The 19,278-nt window shown below is 47.6% G+C and overlaps 9 protein-coding genes across 9 annotated transcripts; 7 read left to right on the forward strand and 2 right to left on the reverse strand.

Moving 5' to 3' along the window:
* Window positions 1-111: 111 nt before the first annotated feature.
* Window positions 112-1,755, forward strand: GAL2 (galactose transporter; the record flags this gene model as incomplete). The annotated part of the gene is made up of 1 exon (XM_076682089.1): window positions 112-1,755. The coding sequence occupies one exon, from the start codon at window positions 112-114 to the stop codon at window positions 1,753-1,755; it is 1,644 nt and encodes a 547-aa protein (XP_076544046.1).
* Window positions 1,756-4,347: 2,592 nt separating this feature from the next.
* Window positions 4,348-5,991, forward strand: HXT8 (hexose transporter Hxt8p; the record flags this gene model as incomplete). The annotated part of the gene is made up of 1 exon (XM_076682090.1): window positions 4,348-5,991. The coding sequence occupies one exon, from the start codon at window positions 4,348-4,350 to the stop codon at window positions 5,989-5,991; it is 1,644 nt and encodes a 547-aa protein (XP_076544047.1).
* A 1,065-nt stretch (window positions 5,992-7,056) lies between these two features.
* TRVA0_001S09736 (uncharacterized protein) lies at window positions 7,057-7,354 on the forward strand (the record flags this gene model as incomplete). Its single annotated transcript, XM_076682091.1, has 3 exons — window positions 7,057-7,170; window positions 7,224-7,268; window positions 7,349-7,354. 3 exons carry the CDS (start codon window positions 7,057-7,059, stop codon window positions 7,352-7,354), a joined length of 165 nt encoding a protein of 54 aa, XP_076544048.1.
* Window positions 7,355-7,779: 425 nt separating this feature from the next.
* On the forward strand, window positions 7,780-8,058 carry TRVA0_001S09758 (uncharacterized protein; the record flags this gene model as incomplete). Its single annotated transcript, XM_076682092.1, has 1 exon — window positions 7,780-8,058. The coding sequence occupies one exon, from the start codon at window positions 7,780-7,782 to the stop codon at window positions 8,056-8,058; it is 279 nt and encodes a 92-aa protein (XP_076544049.1).
* A 403-nt stretch (window positions 8,059-8,461) lies between these two features.
* HXT8 (hexose transporter Hxt8p) lies at window positions 8,462-10,105 on the forward strand (the record flags this gene model as incomplete). Its single annotated transcript, XM_076682093.1, has 1 exon — window positions 8,462-10,105. One exon carries the CDS (start codon window positions 8,462-8,464, stop codon window positions 10,103-10,105), a length of 1,644 nt encoding a protein of 547 aa, XP_076544050.1.
* Window positions 10,106-10,634: 529 nt separating this feature from the next.
* Window positions 10,635-11,963, reverse strand: TRVA0_001S09802 (uncharacterized protein; the record flags this gene model as incomplete). The annotated part of the gene is made up of 1 exon (XM_076682094.1): window positions 10,635-11,963. One exon carries the CDS (start codon window positions 11,961-11,963, stop codon window positions 10,635-10,637), a length of 1,329 nt encoding a protein of 442 aa, XP_076544051.1.
* Window positions 11,964-13,944: 1,981 nt separating this feature from the next.
* On the forward strand, window positions 13,945-15,588 carry TRVA0_001S09824 (uncharacterized protein; the record flags this gene model as incomplete). The annotated part of the gene is made up of 1 exon (XM_076682095.1): window positions 13,945-15,588. One exon carries the CDS (start codon window positions 13,945-13,947, stop codon window positions 15,586-15,588), a length of 1,644 nt encoding a protein of 547 aa, XP_076544052.1.
* A 517-nt stretch (window positions 15,589-16,105) lies between these two features.
* On the reverse strand, window positions 16,106-18,121 carry TRVA0_001S09846 (Zn(II)2Cys6 transcription factor; the record flags this gene model as incomplete). Its single annotated transcript, XM_076682096.1, has 1 exon — window positions 16,106-18,121. The coding sequence occupies one exon, from the start codon at window positions 18,119-18,121 to the stop codon at window positions 16,106-16,108; it is 2,016 nt and encodes a 671-aa protein (XP_076544053.1).
* Window positions 18,122-18,827: 706 nt separating this feature from the next.
* Window positions 18,828-19,200, forward strand: RSM27 (mitochondrial 37S ribosomal protein mS33 RSM27; the record flags this gene model as incomplete). Its single annotated transcript, XM_076682097.1, has 2 exons — window positions 18,828-19,113; window positions 19,166-19,200. The coding sequence occupies 2 exons, from the start codon at window positions 18,828-18,830 to the stop codon at window positions 19,198-19,200; spliced, it is 321 nt and encodes a 106-aa protein (XP_076544054.1).
* Window positions 19,201-19,278: the final 78 nt, after the last annotated feature.

Below are 19,278 nucleotides of genomic sequence, written 5' to 3' on the forward strand. Positions count from 1 at the left end.
AGCATTGTTATCAGATCACCGGACAAAGTAACTGTATTTAAAGAACAATAGATATCGCTGAAATCTTTCTTTCACTATTCAACGAATTCCCGTGAAGACAATATTATTACTATGGTGACTTTTAAGTCCTCTCTCAAGAAGGATCGAGAGCCGGTCGACCCTAATAAGAGCGTCGAGGAGCTTCTGGCCGAAGGCAAGACCGTGCTCGATGTGCTTCCTCCACTGGAGAAGCATTGGTGGCATTATAAACATCTTGTGCACCTCAATGCCGTGCTGCTTGGCCCCATCCTGACCCAGATCACCAGTGGTTACGACAGTAGTTGTCTGAACGGTCTCCAGGCTGTGGTGCCATGGCAGGATTATTTCGATCACCCCACTGGTGGCCGCCTTGGCACTATGAGCAATGGGTTGTGGATCGGCTGCTTGATTGCAACGCCGTTTGTCATCTACACTATGGAGCTGACCGGGCGCAAAGTCCCCATGATTCTTGGTACTGCGCTCGTGGTGCTGGGCGCCGCATTGCAAGGTGCTGCGCAGAACTTCAGCATGTTTGTCGGCGCTCGAATCGTTATGGGTGTTGGCACTAACTTTGCCTCTGCCGCCTCATCGGTCTACCTGGCTGAAACCGCTTATCCCTCGCATCGAGAAACTCTCATTGGCCTCTGGCAATGTGGCGTTCCAGTCGGCGCGTTCGTTGCGTCGTTCATCACCTGGGCCACTTATCACTCCGACATGGCTAACAACAACTGGTGCTGGAGACTTGCCTCCCTTCTTCAGGCGGCATTCCCCGTCATACAGCTCGTGCTTTTCTTTATCTCTCCCGAATCTCCACGATACATGATCGCCAAGGGCGAGACAGACAAGGCACTAGACTTTTTTGTTAAATATCATGGAGCCGGTGACGCTACTAGCCAGATCGTGCAATTCCAGATGGCCGAAATTACAGCCACTATCGAGGCTGAGAAGGCACAGAAGATGTCGCGATGGGCTGAATGGATCTCGTCCAAGGCCATGCTCCATCGTCTCTGGATTACTTTCGTCTTCCCCATGTTCATTCAGCTGTGTGGCAATGGTATTATTTCCTACTACCTTCACATCATCCTCGACAACATTGGTATTACGGATGCCATCATGCAGCTTAAGCTGAATATCGGTATTACCGCATTTGGCCTTTTGTTTGATCTCTGTGCTGCGAACAGTATTCGGCTCTACAGGCGTCGAGTTATGATTATCCTCGGGTTCGGTCTCTGCTGCATGTCTTTCACTATTTTTACCATTCTTTCTGCTCTGAACATTGAGCGCAACTACACTCAGAAGGGCTTGGGCTACGGAGCAGTGACGATGATCTTCATCTTCCAGGGTGTATACCATATCGTAGCTCCGGTCGTGCCAACTTATGTTACTGAGATTCTGCCATTCAGTTTGAGATCCAAGGGCATTGTGATCTACAACTTGGGTAGCATGAGCAGTTTGCTATTCAACAATTACGTCAACCCAATTGCTATGGAGGCCATTTCCTGGAAGTACTACATTGTATATGATGTCTGGATGGTTGTCCAGTGTCTCGTAGTTTACTTCTTCTTCCCAGAGACTCTCGGCCTTGGTCTCGAGGAAATCGCTCGGGTATTTGGTGACGAATTGGTACATGGTGATGACTCTGCTGACGCGTTCCGACGACTCAATGCTCTCCGAAAGCAGCAGGAGTTGGAATATGTTGAACATGTCGACACTATTATTCCAGCGGAAAAGGTTTGAATTATGCGCTTATAGGTTTGTATGTCTTTATTTCAATTGAATGCTTTGCTTTCATTTTGTTGGGTACGATTTGTTGAGAATGCACTACGAAAAACTTGGCTGTATGTGAGAAATGTCAAACGACAATGATAAGACACCCAAGCCATAGGAAGGCCCAAATGCGTAAGACCCAGGGGCTCGAATGATCTTTTGCCATTCCGAGGACAGGCGTTGGTTATATCGTGTAAGGAAAACCGGCTCCTCAGTGTTTGAGCCGCACGACAAGTCTGTGAGGACATGAGATCTCAGGTAATGATACAATCTACTCTGAAGCGTTCACCTTGAAGAAGGTTTATTGTTTTATTCTTTAAAATGCCATCTCAAGAGCCATTAGGTACAATGGAAGAGTCGGTAGAAGCTAAGGATAAATGGCCGTTGAGGCAAACGAGATGTACCGTCCTCCCCTCAGCACTCTTCTCACAGAATATATCACCATTTACTATATCTATTTGATAATATATAGCCCGTATCAGCTTCTAGAAAATAACTGACAGAGGCACTAATATAAGCCCATATCGGGCAGCGTTATCCAGTTTAAGGAGGTAGTAGACAAGACCGTTCAAAGAGGTTCGGTAAATGCCACGAACGTCATTGTGTATGGTAGAGTCTAGCAAGATCACGTCATTTTGGATCCTGTTTGTCCATAGTGAATTATATCATGATAATCGATTCTTTATATAGTACTGCGTTATCAGTTCTCGATGATTAATCGACTTGAAGCGCCGCTGATGAAGCAATGCGGACATTCGGGCCGCTCCTTATCCCAGACCTACTTGAATACCTGCTTCAACTGACATCGCTGAGGACGCTGGATGTGGAGAAGAAGCAGTACCTACTTATAGTTTGGCACTTTGCAGTCGCATCTATGCGCTATTCATCTATTGGTATATGTCTGGAAATATGCCCAAGGGTATACCGGTATATAACTGCTACCGGTAACTGTTCTAAATACCAGGTAAAAAAAAAAGATCTATAATTTTAAAAAATTATTAATTAATTATAAATTCTCGAATTACAGTATTGAGTTTGAAGTTTGATAATACTACGAGTTAATTATGCTCCTCCAGCATGAAACGGAGGCATTGCAGCGTGCTGACTATGAATGCATCGATTTGTTGGTTCAACCCGGTAAAAGACGGGCGGGGAGAAACTCCCGGACGTGGGGCCGACTGGATCATTCGGCTAGAGATCTTGTATTAATGGTAGATGAAGCAGTATCATATTTAATATATCAGAAATCTAAGTATTTTTTTTGCAAGCCAGTGATTGAACTCACTGTAGGCTTGAAGCATATAACTGTTGGTAACATTCCATTTGCCAGCAGTCTACGGTAAAAGCCAAGGACATAGACTACCATCTACGCACCTAACGCCTCTTGACATTTGTCTTTGAAGAACCGGAAATTGATTCCAAGAGGCTTATGGGTAATATTCAAGGATCTCGTTAACCTTAGGTAACAGCACAGAGCAGTTGGTAGCTCTTTATGAGGCCATTTTAAGCAGTCGGCCAGTAACGAGGCCACAAAGGGGTAAGAAGTACTTGGAAATTGTGCTGTTTATATGAATCCCCCTAATACTGAGCTCATCTCATTGAAACACGCATTGGTAACATTGTCACACTGTTAATGTGAGCCCCCCTTAACCAGCTAACGAGTTGACCGCCCAAGGACTTGCACCAGAGATCTATCCCCACCTCCCCGCCCCAAAATACCACAGCAGTAGTCGGCTGCGCATTGAGGTTTACCCCCTCAAATTCATTCCACCAGGGCATATGAACGTTCGGCTACGACGTTGATATGGCCAACCATCGAATTTTTCAGCGTCATATTAGGGGTGCACTACTACTACTGCAGGGTGCTGTGACTCTGGGATGCGGGTGATCCTTCGGCGTTGACTCCGCATCCCAGACAGGCCCACCGTACTCGATGGTAGTCCGACCAAGACACTGCAACCATCCTGAGGGTCGTATTGAGGGTCCAATTGAGATGCATATGCTACATATTCGTGCCTGCAAAAATAGTAGCAGAATATGGCTTTAGCGCAGAGAAATACGCGTAACGCCAGACTCGAAGCCTCTGCCCAAAGGAGGCATTAGGGCTTTTTGGGTGGGGTATACGAGGTGACGACTGCGCGTGATAACGAAGCATCGAACTGTCTGTCACGTATTACCCCACAGCCGTTATGAAGTAGAGGGGTACGACTCTCCACCCTTGAGTCATGTAATGTGCAGCTGCAGTAGCGGTAACATCGTCGCTTATGCTGCCCCTTTTGCTACCTGATTTTGATGGTTCTCGAATCTGTCTTTGATGGTATTGCAACACCAACCAATTAATTGGTTGAATTCAGTCAAACAGGGACTTAATTAAACAACTAAGCCGGAAGAGCTCACCCGGTCGAAGGACCCGATAAAATATCCGCAAATCCGTTATGAAGGACCGTTTAACGCTGCGACTGGTATCGTCAGATCATCAATCGAGCTATTGTATTTAAACGACAATGGAGACGGCTGAAAATCTATTACTATTCAACGAATTCAACTGAAGACAATACTACTATGGTGACTTTTAAGTCCTCTCTCAAGAAGGATCGAGAGCCAATCGACCCAAGCAAGAGCGTCGAGGAGCTTCTGGCCGAAGGCAAGACCGTGCTCGATGTGCTTCCTCCTTTGGAGAAGCATTGGTGGCACTATAAGCATCTTGTAGGGCTCAATATCCTTCTCCTTGGCCCTGTTTTGACCCAGATCACCTCTGGTTACGACGGTAGCTGCCTTAACGGTCTCCAATCCGTCGAAACGTGGCAGGAGTACTTTGATCATCCAACTGGTGGCCGGCTGGGCACAATGAGCAATGGTCTGACCATCGGAAGTTTGATTGCTTTACCGTTTGTCTCTTATATGATGGAGTATGCTGGTCGTCGAGTCCCTATGATTTTTGGTACTTCGCTCGTAGTGCTGGGCGCCGCACTTCAAGGCGCTGCGCAGAACTTCAACATGTTTGTCGCCGCTCGAATTGTTATGGGCATGGGCAATACCTTTGCCAGTTCCGCAGCCTCAGTCTACTTGACTGAAACCGCCTATCCATCGCATCGAGAGAGTCTCGTCGGCCTCTTTCAGTGTGGATGGCCAGTGGGATCCTTCATTGCCTCGTTCATCACCTGGGCCACTTACCACTCCGACATGGCTAATAATAACTGGTGCTGGAGACTTGCCTCCCTCCTTCAGGCGGCGTTCCCTGCCGTGCAGCTTGTGCTTTTCATGTTCTCACCCGAATCTCCACGATACCTGATTTCCAAAGGCAGGACGGATCTGGCACTCGACTTTTTTGTCAAGCATCACGGAGCCGGTGACGCTACTAGCCAGATAGTGCAATTCCAGATGGCTGTAATTACTGCCACTATCGAAGCTGAGAAGGTACAGAAGATGTCGCGGTGGTCCGAATGGTACGCGTCCAAGGCCATGCTCCATCGTCTCATGATTACCTTCTGCTTCCCAGTTTTCATTCAGCTCTGCGGCAATGCTATCATTTCCTACTACCTTCACATTATCCTTGATAATGTTGGCATTACCGATTCCATCACGCAGCTTAAGCTGAATATCGGTATTAACGCATTTGGCCTTGCTTTTGATCTCGTTTGTGCCAATATCATTCGGCTCTACAGGCGTCGAGTTATGATTATCCTCGGATTTGGGCTCTGCTGCATGGCATTCTCAATCTTTACCATTCTTGCTGCTGTGAATATCGAGCACGACTACACGAACAAGGGCCTGGGTTATGGTGCCGTGACGATGATCTTTGTCTTCCAGGGTGTATACCACATCGTTGCTCCGGTCGTGCCAACTTATGTTACTGAGATTCTGCCATTCAGCTTGAGAGCCAAGGGCATTGTGATCTACAACTTGGGCACCTTGTCCATTGGGCTGTTCAACAATTTCGTCAATCCGATTGCTATGGCTGCCATTTCCTGGAAATACTACATTGTATTTGATGTCTGGATGGTTGTCCAGTGTCTCGTAGTTTACTTCTTCTTCCCAGAGACTCTCGGCCTTGGTCTCGAGGAAATCGCTGGGGTCTTTGGTGACGAATTGGTACATGGCGCCGACTCTGCTGACGCGTTCCGACGACTCAATGATCTCCGAAAGGTGGAGGAGTTGGAGCATGTTGAACGTGTCGACACTATTGTTCCAGCTGAGAAGGTTTGATTTATGTACTTATAATTTTGTACGTTTCATTTCAATTGAATGCTTAGCTTTCGTTTTGTAGACTATGTTGTTGAGAATGCACCACGAAGAACTTGGCTGCATGCGAGAAATGTCGAACGCCTATGATAAGACGCCCAAGCCGTAGGAAGGCCCTTCTAAAGCACTTGCTAAAGAGACAGGAGCTCGAAAGATCTCTTGTCACCCTAGGGACAGGCATTGGCTATATCATGTGAGGAAACCCGGCTCGTCAGGGGTTGAGCCGCACGACATGGTGGTGCGGACACGAGATCTCGAGTAATGATACAATTTACTACCGGTAGGAAGAGTTCATCTTAAAGAAGTTCATTATTTTATTCTTCAACATGCCATCTCAAGGGCCATTAGATACGATGGAATAGTCTGTAGAAGCGAAGGATAAATAGCAGCTGAGGCAAATGAAATGTACCATCCTACCCCAGCACTCTTCATAGAAAATATAACCATTTTTTATATAGATAATATATAACCCGTATCAAATCCTGCTAGAAAATAACTGAGAGTCACATCACCGGTAATCAAGCCCGAATCGACCAACATGTTACCCAGCTCAGGAGACAGTAGTCAGCATAGACAAGACCATGCATAAAGCATTGTGCATAGTAGAGCCTAGGAAGATCTCGTCGTCATTTCGGATTCTGTTTGTATTTCATATCCAGGCTGGAATCGACACTTTATATAGTACTGCTTTATCGGTTCTCGGTGATTAAGCTACTTGTAGCGCCTCTGATAAAGCAATGCGGTCATCGGGCCGCTCTTTACCCCAACCTACTTACATACCTGCCTCAGTTGACATTGCTAAGGACGTTACATGTGGGGAAGAAGCAGTACCTACGTATAGCTTGGCACTTTAGAGTCGCATCCATGTGTTAAGCATCTACTGGTCCATATCTGGAAATATGAGCTATATACTGTGTAAGAAAAGAAAATTTATTGTAACAATTTCTCGGTTTAAAGGGTTGAGTTTGAAACTTGGTAATACCACGAATTAATTGTGCTCCTCCAGCAAAGAAGCGGAGACATTGCAGCATGCTGACTATGAATGCATCGATTCGTTGGTTCAACCCGGTGAAAGACGGGCAAGGAGAAACTCCCGGACATGGGGCCGGATCGGATCATTCGGGAAGAACTGTTGTATTAATGGTAGATGAAGCAACACCGTATTTAATATATCAGGAATCTAACTATTTTGAAAGCCAGTGATTGGAACTCACTGTAGGCGCGTGAGCATTTTTTTAACTGTAGGTGATATTCCATTTGCGAGCGGTCTACGGTTCAAAGTCAGGGAAATAGACTAACAATTACACCATTCTCATCTAAGATCTAAGTTCCTATACGGCTATACGCCTTTTGAGAGCCAGAAATTGATTCCAATAGGCTTATGGGTAATATCCAAGGTTCTCGATAGGCCTAAATAAGAGCACTGACCAATTGGTGGTTCGTGATAAGGCCATTTGAGCAGTCGAAGACCAGTAGAAAACTACTGAAGGGGGTAAGAACTGCTTGGAAATTATGCTGTTTTTATATGACACCCACCTAATACTGACCTCATCTCATTAATAAACGCCTTGATGACATGGTCGAGCTGCTATAGTGGGCCTCTATTAACCAGCGGACAAATTGGCCAATTGGAAGCGCGCACTTGTACCAAAGATCTATCTCCGCCTCCGCCCCAAATACCGTAGCAGTAGTCATCTGCTCTTTGAGCTTACCCCCACAGGCTCATTCCACTACGCCTATGAACATTCGGCTATGACGTTAATATGGCCAACCATTGAATTCTTCAGCGTCAAATTAGGCCTGTACCCTAGCGCCCGTTCTGAATGCGGGATGATGATGATCCTTCGGCGGTTACGCCGCATCTCAGACCCACCACCGTATCCGAGGCCTGTCCGACCAAGACACTGCATCCATCCTGAGGGCCGTATTGTGGGTCCAATTGAGATGCATATGGCACATATTCGTGCCTGCAAAACGCAGAATACTGTACGGAGAACTACACGAAACCCCAAACTAGAAGCCTCTGCTTGATTGGAGACATTAGGGCTTCTTGGGTTGGCATGGGAGCTATACGAGGTGTAGACTGCGAGGGTTAACGAAGCATCGAACTGTCACTGATTACCCCACAGCCGTTAAGATGTAGGGGTACGGCTCTCCACCCTTGGGCCATGTCTTGTGCAGCTGCAGTTACACGTAGGAGCATTCGTCGCTTATCCCGCCCCTTTCTGGCGCCTGATCCTGGCGGGGCTCTCGAATCTGGAGAGCTGGCCCGGTCGAAGGACCCGATAAAATGTCCGCAAATCCGTTATGAAGGACCGTCTAACGCTGCGACTGGTATCGTCAGATCATCAATCGAGCTATTGTATTTAAACGACAATGGAGACGGCTGAAAAACTATCATTATCCAGCTAATTCTAGTCAAGACAATACTACTATGGTGACTTTTAAGTCCTCTCTCAAGAAGGATCGAGAGCCGGTCGACCCTAATAAGAGCGTCGAGGAGCTTCTGGCCGAAGGCAAGACCGTGCTCGATGTGCTTCCTCCTTTGGAGAAGCATTGGTGGCACTATAAGCATCTTGTGCGGCTCAATATCCTTCTCCTTGGTCCTGTTTTGACCCAGATCACCTCTGGTTACGACGGTAGCTGCCTTAACGGTCTCCAATCCGTCGACACATGGCAGGAGTACTTTGGTCACCCTACTGGTAGCCGACTAGGTACGATGAGCAATGGTCTGACCATCGGCAGTTTGATTGTTTTGCCGTTTATCTCTTATATGATGGAATATACTGGTCGTCGAATCCCCATGATTTTTGGTACTGCGCTCGTGGCTCTGGGCGCCGCACTGCAGGGTGCTGCTCAGAACTTCAACATGTTTGTCGCCGCTCGAATTGTTATGGGTATGGGTAATAACTTTGCCAGTTCCGCATCCTCAGTCTACCTTGCTGAAACCGCTTATCCATCGCATCGAGAGAGTCTTGTCGGCCTCTGGCAATGTGGATGGCCAGTGGGATCCTTCATTGCATCGTTCATCACCTGGGCCACTTATCACTCCGACATGGCTAACAACAACTGGTGCTGGAGACTTGCTTCCCTTCTTCAGGCGGCTTTCCCAATCGTGCAGCTTGTACTTTTTATGTTCTCTCCTGAATCCCCACGATACCTGATTTCCAAGGGCAGGACGGATAAGGCTCTCGACTTTTTTGTCGAGTATCATGGAGCCGGTGACGCCACGAGCCAGATCGTGCAATTCCAGTTGGCCGAGATTACAGCCACTATCGAGGCCGAAAAGGTCCAGAAGATGTCACGGTGGTCCGAATGGTTCTCGTCTAAGGCTATGATCCATCGTCTCGTTATTACCTACTGCTTCCCAGTTTTCATTCAGCTCTGCGGCAATGCTATCATTTCCTACTACCTTCACATTATCCTTGATAATGTTGGCATTACCGATTCCATCACGCAGCTAAAGCTGAATATCGGTATTAACGCATTTGGCCTTGCTTTTGATCTCGTTTGTGCCAATATCATTCGGCTCTACAGGCGTCGAGTTATGATTATCCTCGGATTTGGCTCCTGCTGCATGGCATTCACAATCTTTACCATTCTTGCTGCTGTGAACATTGAGCGCAACTACACTCAGAAGGGTTTGGGTTATGGTGCAGTGGCAATGATCTTTGTCTTCCAGGGTGTATACCATATCGTTGCTCCAGTCGTGCCAACTTATGTTACTGAGATTCTGCCATTCAGTTTGAGATCTAAGGGCATTGTCATCTACTCCCTGGGCAGCTTGTCCATTGGGTTGTTTAACAATTACGTCAATCCAATTGCTATGGCTGCCATTTCCTGGAAATACTACATTGTATTTGATGTTTGGCTGGTTGTCCAGTGTCTCATCGTTTACTTCTTTTTCCCAGAGACTCTCGGCCTTGGTCTCGAGGAAATTGCTCGGGTCTTTGGTGACGAATTGGTACATGGTGACGATTCTGCTGACGCGTTCCGACGACTCAATGCTCTCCGAAAGGTGGAGGAGTTGGAGCATGTTGAACAGATCGACACTGCTACTCCAACTGAAAAGGTCTAATGATTCTTTTTGTACTTCTTATAGTTCTACAAGTTTTCTTTTCAATTGAACGGTTTTGCTTTCGTTTTTGTCTACTTCGATTTGTTGTGAATATAAATTCCACCACGTACAGCACTCCTCCCCCCGGAAGCGAGTCCATCAGGCCTCCCCTAAAGACGCAGGCGTGGAGGCGACTCTCAAGAGACAATCGCATCATCATGTTAATGACACAAGATGTTCGGTCCAAAAGCACACTCGTATGAATAGTTAGATTCATGAGATCTCATGTACTACCAATGCTGGAACATCCCTGAAAACGCTCTCCCTAAAGGTGCCATCTATTCATTTGCCAACATGCCATTTCACGGGCTATTAAATGTAATGGAAGCGTCGTTAGGAGCAACAAGTAAATCGCAGCTGAGGCAATAAAATGATGCATCGTCCTTCCCCAAACACCCTTCAATCTCGTAGAAATTTGCCATAATTATATCACCATTCATTTTTAATCTACCGTATTTGATAATATATATCCCGCTTCAAATCATAATAGTTAATACAAGCCCAAATCGAGCAACATGTTACCCAATTCAAGGAAGTAATAGTCAGCGTAAACAAGACCGTGCATAGAGTTTCGCTGAATGTCAGGGGCGTCGTGGTTCCAGAACATGGTAGAGTCTCGCAAGATCACGTCGTCCTCACCGAGATCAACAGTACCGTCGGAATTGAGCTTGGCCGCACTACCAGAATGGCCCTTAAGGGTACCTCTGACAATTAGAAGAGCGTCCCTCAAGTACTTCTCCTCTTTGGTGGCCTTGAAGAGCTTAATCATACCGTCCGCCGCAATCATACCCGCAGAAACGTCCTTGACCTTGTCAGCATCTGAGGCATCGAAATCCCAAGCTGGAACGTAGTCCGGGCTGAGCCGCTTCATGAAAACTTCTGCAGCCTTCTTTGAGGTTTCGAGGAACTCCTTGTCGCCTGTCCAGAGGTAGCTCTGTGCATATCCATTGATCGCCCATGCCTGACCCCGGCTCCAGGTGCTTTCGTCAGCGTAACCCTGTACAGTGTACTTGTGTCGCACCTCACCAGTCTGATCGTCGTAAACAACAAGGTGGTAGGTTGAGTATTCCGGGTGTCGGAAGAAGTCCTTGAGGGCCTTCTTGGCATGGTTAGTCGCAATAGTAGAGAGAGTCAGGTCGCCAGTCTCCTTAGCAGCCCAGTAAAGCATATCAAGGTTCATCATGTTGTCAATGATGGTGAGATAGTCGCCCTTTTCTCGGGTGAGGTGAAATCGCTTGGTTTCAACCTCGTCCCAGGACCTGATGGCGCCAACCTTCTCGTCGTATCGCGAGGCCAGCGAGTAGGCCGCCGTAATGACCTGCTCACGCGCCTTCTTTGTGCCATGCACCTCGTACTCCCTTCTCAATGCTGGGTCAATGAGGAATGCCAGATCGTGAGTATCAGTTCGGTGCACCTGAGGCTCAAGGTAGCTGGCCCACCATCGCCCAGCAAAGTCCAGCTTGAGAGGATCAATCTTGTTGGACGGGAATCGGCCAGGGTGGTTCGCATATCGCTCAATGAGTGTGTAAATAGAGCCCGGGAAGAAGCCAGCAGTCCAGTCGTCGACTGGGTTGGTAATGTACCGTCCGCGGGCCACTTGGACGGCTTCAGTCGGAGGATGCGGCTTGTTGAGCTGAGCAGAAGCAACGCCCCAGATCTTTGCGACAGCGTTCTCGCCGAAGAGGCCCTCTTCGACCTCCTTCAGCAGGGCCTGAGTCTCTTGAGAGGTTTGGATCTTCTCTCTAACCGCGGCCTTCAACGCGTCGATAGTACCGGTAGCAGCCTTCTCTTTTGGTACGGTTGCAGTAGATGGAGACATTTTGGATTCGATTTGTCTATAAAAATGATCCTGCTAGGCAAGTGCCCTTTTATATGTCTATTAAACTATCCACGAGGATTAAATGATTCGAAGCGCCTATGGTGCACTACGGGCATTTCGGGCCGGCAATTAGCCCGGGCACAGCTGCGTCACTCGAAGACGTCGTATCTGCGGGGGAGGATTTATAAAGAGCGTATGAACGTCGATCGACAGTTTAGAGTTGCATACATGTACTCTATGGCCTACTGGATGTCTGGCAATATAAGAGATACTGTATTAAGAGACGAAGGTTTACGGTAACGAGATTTCGGATTGACGAGTTGAACTTGAAGCTGGACACTACGACGAATGAACGTATTCTCCTCCAATAGAAATTGAACCAATGCGTAATTACAGCTGGTGACTGAGCGCGTCCTTTCGTTCGTTCAGTTCGGTGAGAGACCGAGCGCGGAGAAACTCCCGGAGGTAGGCCGCCCAGGTTCTTTGGCTATATCTTCACCGATTGCCAAACAAGCCCAGAAAAAAGCCAACTAATAATGAGATACCTACAAGAGACTTTAACTACCTTTTACGAGATGTAATGGTTTGTAGGCCAGTGATTGAACTTTTAGCTCGACCGAAGACTCCAGGTTCGCTGTAGGCTCGAAAGTTCTTGGAACAACTTACAGCGGGTAACATATTACGATTGAGAGATGCGTGCGACAAACCAAAGTGAATAGACTACTATTATCATTTTGGCCTTTAACATTTCCTGGTATAGGTCTTTTTAGAGCCAGAAATTGGTTCCAATAAGCTTCTCCAACAATCTCAGTGTTCTTCATCACTGAAACAATTGGTAACCCTTGCTAATACCATTGAGTGGATGATGGCTAGTTAGCGAGACTATTGGACAGTGAAATGTACTCGGATAGCAAGACCACTGGACAGAAAAAGTACCCGGTCATTATGCTGATTATATGGCTGTTGGTTTTCTCTCTAATATTGGCTGGATATCATTGATACGTCATAATTCCACGTTCAATCTACCGATGCGGACCCCCTATTAACCAATTGACCAATCGGAATCGTAAAACCGCTTGTACCAAATATCTGTCCCCACAATCCCAAAGCTGGACATCCGCGGTTTGAGCCTAACCCGACCAATTCACTCAGTACAATCTCGAAATGTTGGGCACTTTGAGCCTATCCAGTAACAACTTTGAAATTATGGGCCTACCCCACGAATTTTTCAGTACCATCGCGAGAGGATGGGGGTCAGCCGATGAAACTATGGGGTATGGGGGTATGGAATATGACGTCTATGGCCTCATCCATTACCTTTCACTGCCATATTAGACGACTGTTCCCCAGTACCGGTTCGAAATGCGGGGTTAGGGACGATCCTCCGGTAGTTATTCCGCATCTCGAGATGACCTGAGTCCAACGGTCTGACGGGTGCAATCCCGCAAGAAACTCCAACAATCCGGTGTCGATCGGTGAGACCACTTGCGTAAAACACGTACCCGTTCTGTCTCCAAACGCAGACTACATGCGTCATGGCTTCAGCGTGGGGAATTACGCAATACAAGCTTTGAGTTCTCCAGGAAGCATAAGGGCCACTTTTGTTGCGGATAAAACCAGAGTTATTCGATAAGGTGTAGAGTGAAAACCGGTAGCGAACTGTTGAACTGTTGTTCACTAACCCTCAAAATGGAGGGGAACCGCCTTCCACTGTCACAGCCATGTCTTGCGCAATACAGCTGCAACCAGCAACTCCATTGCTTATCCCCCTCTTTCTGATGCGCTAAGCTCATGGTGGGGTTTTAGAAGCTGGAGGCCTCCTCCGGTCGAGGGACCCGATGCATTATCCGTGGATCCGTCATGAAGACCATCTAGCACTGCGAGCTTTCGGATCACCAGACGAGATATTGTATTTAAAGAACAATAGAAATCACAGGGATTTTATTGCTATTTAGCGAACTCCCGTGAATACAATACTACTATGGTGACTTTTAAGTCCTCTCTCAAGAAGGATCGAGAGCCGGTCGACCCTAATAAGAGCGTCGATGAGCTACTTGCAGAAGGCAAGACCGTGCTTGATGTGCTCCCTCCTTTGGAGAAGCATTGGTGGCACTATAAGCATCTTCTACGACTCAATATCCTTCTTCTTGGTCCTGTTATGACCAATATCACCGCTGGCTACGACGGTAGCTGCCTTAACGGTCTCCAGTCCGTCGAAACATGGCAGGAGTACTTTGATCATCCAACTGGTGGCCGGCTGGGCACAATGAGCAATGGACTGATCATCGGCTGCTTGATTGCTATTCCATTTGTCTCTTATACGATGGAGTGGACCGGACGTCGAATCCCCATGATTTTTGGTACTACGCTCGTAGTGCTGGGCGCCGCACTGCAGGGTGCTGCTCAAAACTTCAGCATGTTTGTCGCCGCTCGAATCGTCATGGGTATGGGCAACGTGTTTGCTGGCGCAGCCTCCTCGGTCTACCTGGCTGAAACCGCCTATCCATCGCATCGAGAGACTCTCGTCTGTTTGTGGCAGTGCGCCTGGCCAGTGGGCTCCTTCATTGCATCGTTCATTACCTGGGCCACTTACCACTCCAACCTGGCTAATACCAACTGGTGTTGGAGACTTGCATCTCTTCTTCAGGCGTCATTCCCAGCCATGCAGCTCGTGCTTTTCGCCTTCTCACCAGAATCTCCACGATATCTGATTTCCAAGAACAAATTGGACAAGGCGCTCGATTTTTTTGTCAAGTATCATGGAGCTGGTGACGCTACGAGCCAGCTCGTGCAATTCCAGATGGCCGAAATTACTGCCACTATCGAGGCTGAGAAGTTCCAAAAAATGTCGCGATGGGCTGAATGGATCTCGTCTAAGGCTATGGTCCACCGTTTGTTGATCATTATCTCCCTTCCGATGTTCGTTCAGTTGTGCGGTAATGCTATCATTTCGTATTACCTTCACATTATCCTGGACAACGTTGGCATTACCGATGCCATCATGCAGCTAAAGCTGAATATCGGTATTAACGCAACTGGCCTTGCGTTTGCCATCTTGTGTGTGAACATTATCCGGCTCTTCAGACGACGGGTTATGATGATCCTCGGGTTCGGCCTCTGCTGCGTTACATTCACAGTCTTTACTGCTCTTTCTGCCGTAAACATCGAGCGTAACTATAGCGACACGGGCCTAGGTTACGGTGCAGTCACGATGATTTTCCTCTTCCAGGGTGTATACCATCTCGTTGGTCCAGTCGCACCAACTTATGCCACTGAGATCCTACCATTCAGTTTGCGATCGAAGGGCATTGTCATCTACAACCTGGCTAGTGAGCTCATTCAGCTGTTTAACAATTATGTTAATCCAATTGCGATGGAGGCCATTTCTTGGAAGTACTACATTGTATTTGATGTCTGGATGGTTATTCAGTGTCTTATCATTTACTTCTTCTTCCCAGAGACTCTTGGTCTTGGCCTTGAGGAGATTGCTCGGGTATTTGGTGACGAATTGGTACGTGGCGACGAATCTGCTGACACATTCCGACGACTTAATGATCTTGGAAAGGAGGACGCTTTTGTGCACGTTGAACGTGTCGATAGTGTTACCCCATCTGAGAAGGTTTAATGATTTATGTACGTTTTGTTTTAATTGCATTGATTTCTACTGTATTTTGTAAGTCGTATGAATATGAGCAACCCGTAATAAAAAATTGCCTATTTTTTGGTTTCAATTTTGATTGCTTAACTTTTTGTTTACATAGTTCTCTCAGAGCGAAACGGATATAGCGTACTGGTACCATCCCTCGGGGGAGTTCCCTAAAATTGAGAGGTTGTTACAATTGTTTGTTACATAGTCTCTTTTGTTACAGAATTAGTTACAGAAATTGGAAATCCCAATGACACCAATCTTGTTGGCTATAGCGAGAAACTTTAACGATCCGACGCGTAGCGTCGCCACGGGGATCTGGGGGGCTGGCCCCCAGGTGTCTACTTGAAGGAGACATCTTGTATATTGACGACCCCCCCATCAGTGATCTACATCTCCTAATGATATAAAAATAAGTGAAATGTACTGGTACTGTACTGTACTATATGGTACGAACTACGTAGTAGAACTAACTACAGTTGTTTTTAGGATAGTATTAGGACTGCTGCTTCTCGTCGGTCCAAGTAAATAAATAGTCCAGGTCTGTCCAGGCAGCAATTTCAGATAGGAAATCAAGCTGGTTTGTGTTGTTGTTCACGGCATCGAACGCTGATTGATTGTTGCCAATTGAAGCGTCCGGAACTCCCTTAGGTACCTGGGGTGTAGGGGCGGCGGTAGCTGCCCCCATAATGTCCGCAATTGGTGGCGAAGCAAGACTGAGAAGCGGTCCATTCTTTTCCTCGTCTCCAAACACCGTCATTCGAGTGTCAATTGGCGAATTGAGGTCTTTGGCCGTCTCGAGGCGACGGGCAAACCGCGATGCTAGATTATCCTGCGGCGGTCCATTTGCTTGCCAGCGAAGCGCCATCTCTTTCAGCGCGGCCAATAGGTCATTAAAGTTCTGCTCCATGAGCTCACCTTGGTGGAACTTGTGGATCAACAACGCCCTACCTGCGACGAATGCGCAGAATGTCATTTGCGGTGCGCACACTTTCTTAACATGCTTCAGAAGCTGCCTCGTGATAGTCGTGATCTCGTTCACCGCCATAAGGCATGTGTGAATCGATTGGCTGCTTGATGTACTCAGGCGCAGCTCTGGGAACGGGTATGCCAGGACTTGGTGTAACAGCAGAACACTTGTGTTGTGGGTAATGTGTGCGAGGGTCAGGTTCTCGTCCATTCCACCCCATTGGTTGACTCGGGCAACCTGCCACTCCTCAGGCAAGTATTTCTTCCACTTGACGAGCATTGAATCCAGCGCCTGGAACCGCTTGAGCCAGTTACGGAACTCCTGCTTGGTCAGAGAGCTCGTTTTTTCATGTAACAAAAAATTGACCGTCTTACACAGGCACTCTGTGGCCTCTACGAGATACGAGTACCCACCAAGGAGGCCTTCTTCGTTCTCAGGATCGACTTCTGGATCAGATATGTTGAAATAACGCGCTTTTTTGGGAACTCCGTCTCTAAAGAGGGTTCCCTCGAGCGGCAGCCGTCGCTTTACATCAGAACTGGTTAGACTGGTGTTCCATCCCGTGGTCACAGCACAGAACCGGTCCATTAGGAAAATGCTCCAGAAGATACGTCTCCGCGTCTCAATTTCATCCGGGGTTTTCGACGGACTGAGAAATCCGATTCGATTTAGCAGTTTATCTTGGGCCATATCGTCTTCCTCGCCGGCAAGACCCAGCTGTTCCACTACTCGCGAGGCGTAAGACACCAGAGACCAGCTTCTCGGTCCACTACCGCTGCCAATGGTTTCGAATGCAAGAATAATAGTGGCCTGGAGGGTATCGACCGAGAAACGCTCCATTGAAGAAAGCAAGACTGCCTGTCTGCAAGTCTTGTAATATCTAGCCTTCTCCTGTTGCGGGAGGTGTGAGAACTTAACCGTAGCCACTGTTATAGCCTGGAGGATAATTGACGGACAGTTTTCGGTGTGGACACTCGGAAGGAACTTCTTTTCGTGCAGAATGGGTATCCAAGGGTGGATCTGGTCAAAATAAATGACGCACAGATGAGTAAGAAGCTCTGGAGGAGGCAGGAAGGATTCATACTCAGAGATAGCCGGAGACAACGCTTCACCACCAAACTCGGACACTCTGCGTCGCTTACATGGCCTACCGGAAAAAGTACTTGGGGTTATACTTGGTTCCCGGAGGTCGCTAGGAGGGGTTTCGTGAGTTTTAGCCACAAGACGGTCCCGGATATGGTCCATCTTATCCGAAATGTTCGACGACTCCCCTCCGGAGAAGTTGGAAAGGAGCTGGGGCGCCAGAAGCATGGTCTGCCCCAGCACGATTGATTCAATCTGGTCGAGTCTCTGGGCTAATGAATTGATGTACCCCGGCTTGGTCCCACGCTTCTTGAACTCTGGGTAGAGGCAGGGTAGACCGGCCACTGCACACGACTGGCACGGCTTCTCTCGCGAGCACTTGTGCTTCCTCTTTCGGCACTGGATACAGGCTGGGCCTGGGGCCGAGTCGATATCTTGGTCATTTTCGTCGTCGCTCATTCTGGTCCCGTTTGACATGTGGAAAGATAAAAGATTCCAACTTGGCTGGTCGCTTATAAAAGATCCTTCCAATCAGTGGGGGTAATACGCTGATCACTTTTGGGTTGACTCGTAGAGGGGTACCCCACAAGATTGATTCAAAGTACCGGAGGGGCTCAATTAAACTGGGCGCCAGCCGCTAAATATGTGGCTTACGTAGTTATTGAGACTGCCAGATGCAAAAGAGGTATGCATTTCGCAGCAGTTCGGCTCGGAATAATTATCATAATCCGACTCCCTGTTGCGCTGTCCACGTTTATAGAGTGGGGTAATACTGGTACAAAATACCGCCTACTGTAGTAAGGCTGACTGCGGGTGGGTGGATGCATCCCTTGCGGTCACCCCTCTCTCTCTCTCCATCGATAGGGAGCTCCGATAATCACGCTACAGGCGATTGAATCAACTTCTGGTAATCTTTATCTACCATATGTAACCCCGCGATAGACTAAATTTTAACAGGACAGCTTAGATAGATACAATTTGATGCCGTTAACCCCACCGGTTTCACATTTTTCGCAAAAGTCGCATTGTCGCATTTTTGCCGTGCCAAGTCGGAGATTATGTAATTTTGTGTGGATAGCTTACGCATCTCGAAATCGGCCGACTCATCTAAAATTTCATATCCGAACGAGCTTGAACGGGCACCTTGGCATATATACAGAAAAGCATGTCTGCTCCGTCGAAAGCGAGACTCACGGAGGTCCTGAAGCTCTCCAAGAGCATATTCCGAACCACGTTCAACCCGACCCAGGCGCGAACCGGTGCGAAGATCCTGCGACAGAACCTCAAGGGCGAGACTGTGCGCAACTACTATAAGCCTAATGTGCTGACCCTGAAATACCTGCGCCAGATTGATCCTGAGCCAAATCACTTCGACTATGATGAGGAGCGACGACTTGAGAAGATTGCCGCCCGGCGTAAGAAGGGCAAGGGCAAGCCAACCAAGGCTAAGTGTAAGTGAACCATTTTTTGATCTATTTCATTGGTTACTAACTGATTGTTTAGCGAAAAGCACCGACCCTAAGAAGAAGAAGAAATAATTTAACCATGATCGTCTTGTAAATATATGTTTTTCTGCATTATCCTTTTTTTTCTATCTTGATTGAGATTTTTCAATC

The sequence above is a fragment of the Trichomonascus vanleenenianus genome, assembly GCF_965637985.1.
Source record: "Trichomonascus vanleenenianus strain CLIB 3782 genome assembly, contig: TRVA0_001S, whole genome shotgun sequence".
Lineage (NCBI taxonomy): Eukaryota > Fungi > Ascomycota > Dipodascomycetes > Dipodascales > Trichomonascaceae > Blastobotrys > Blastobotrys vanleenenianus.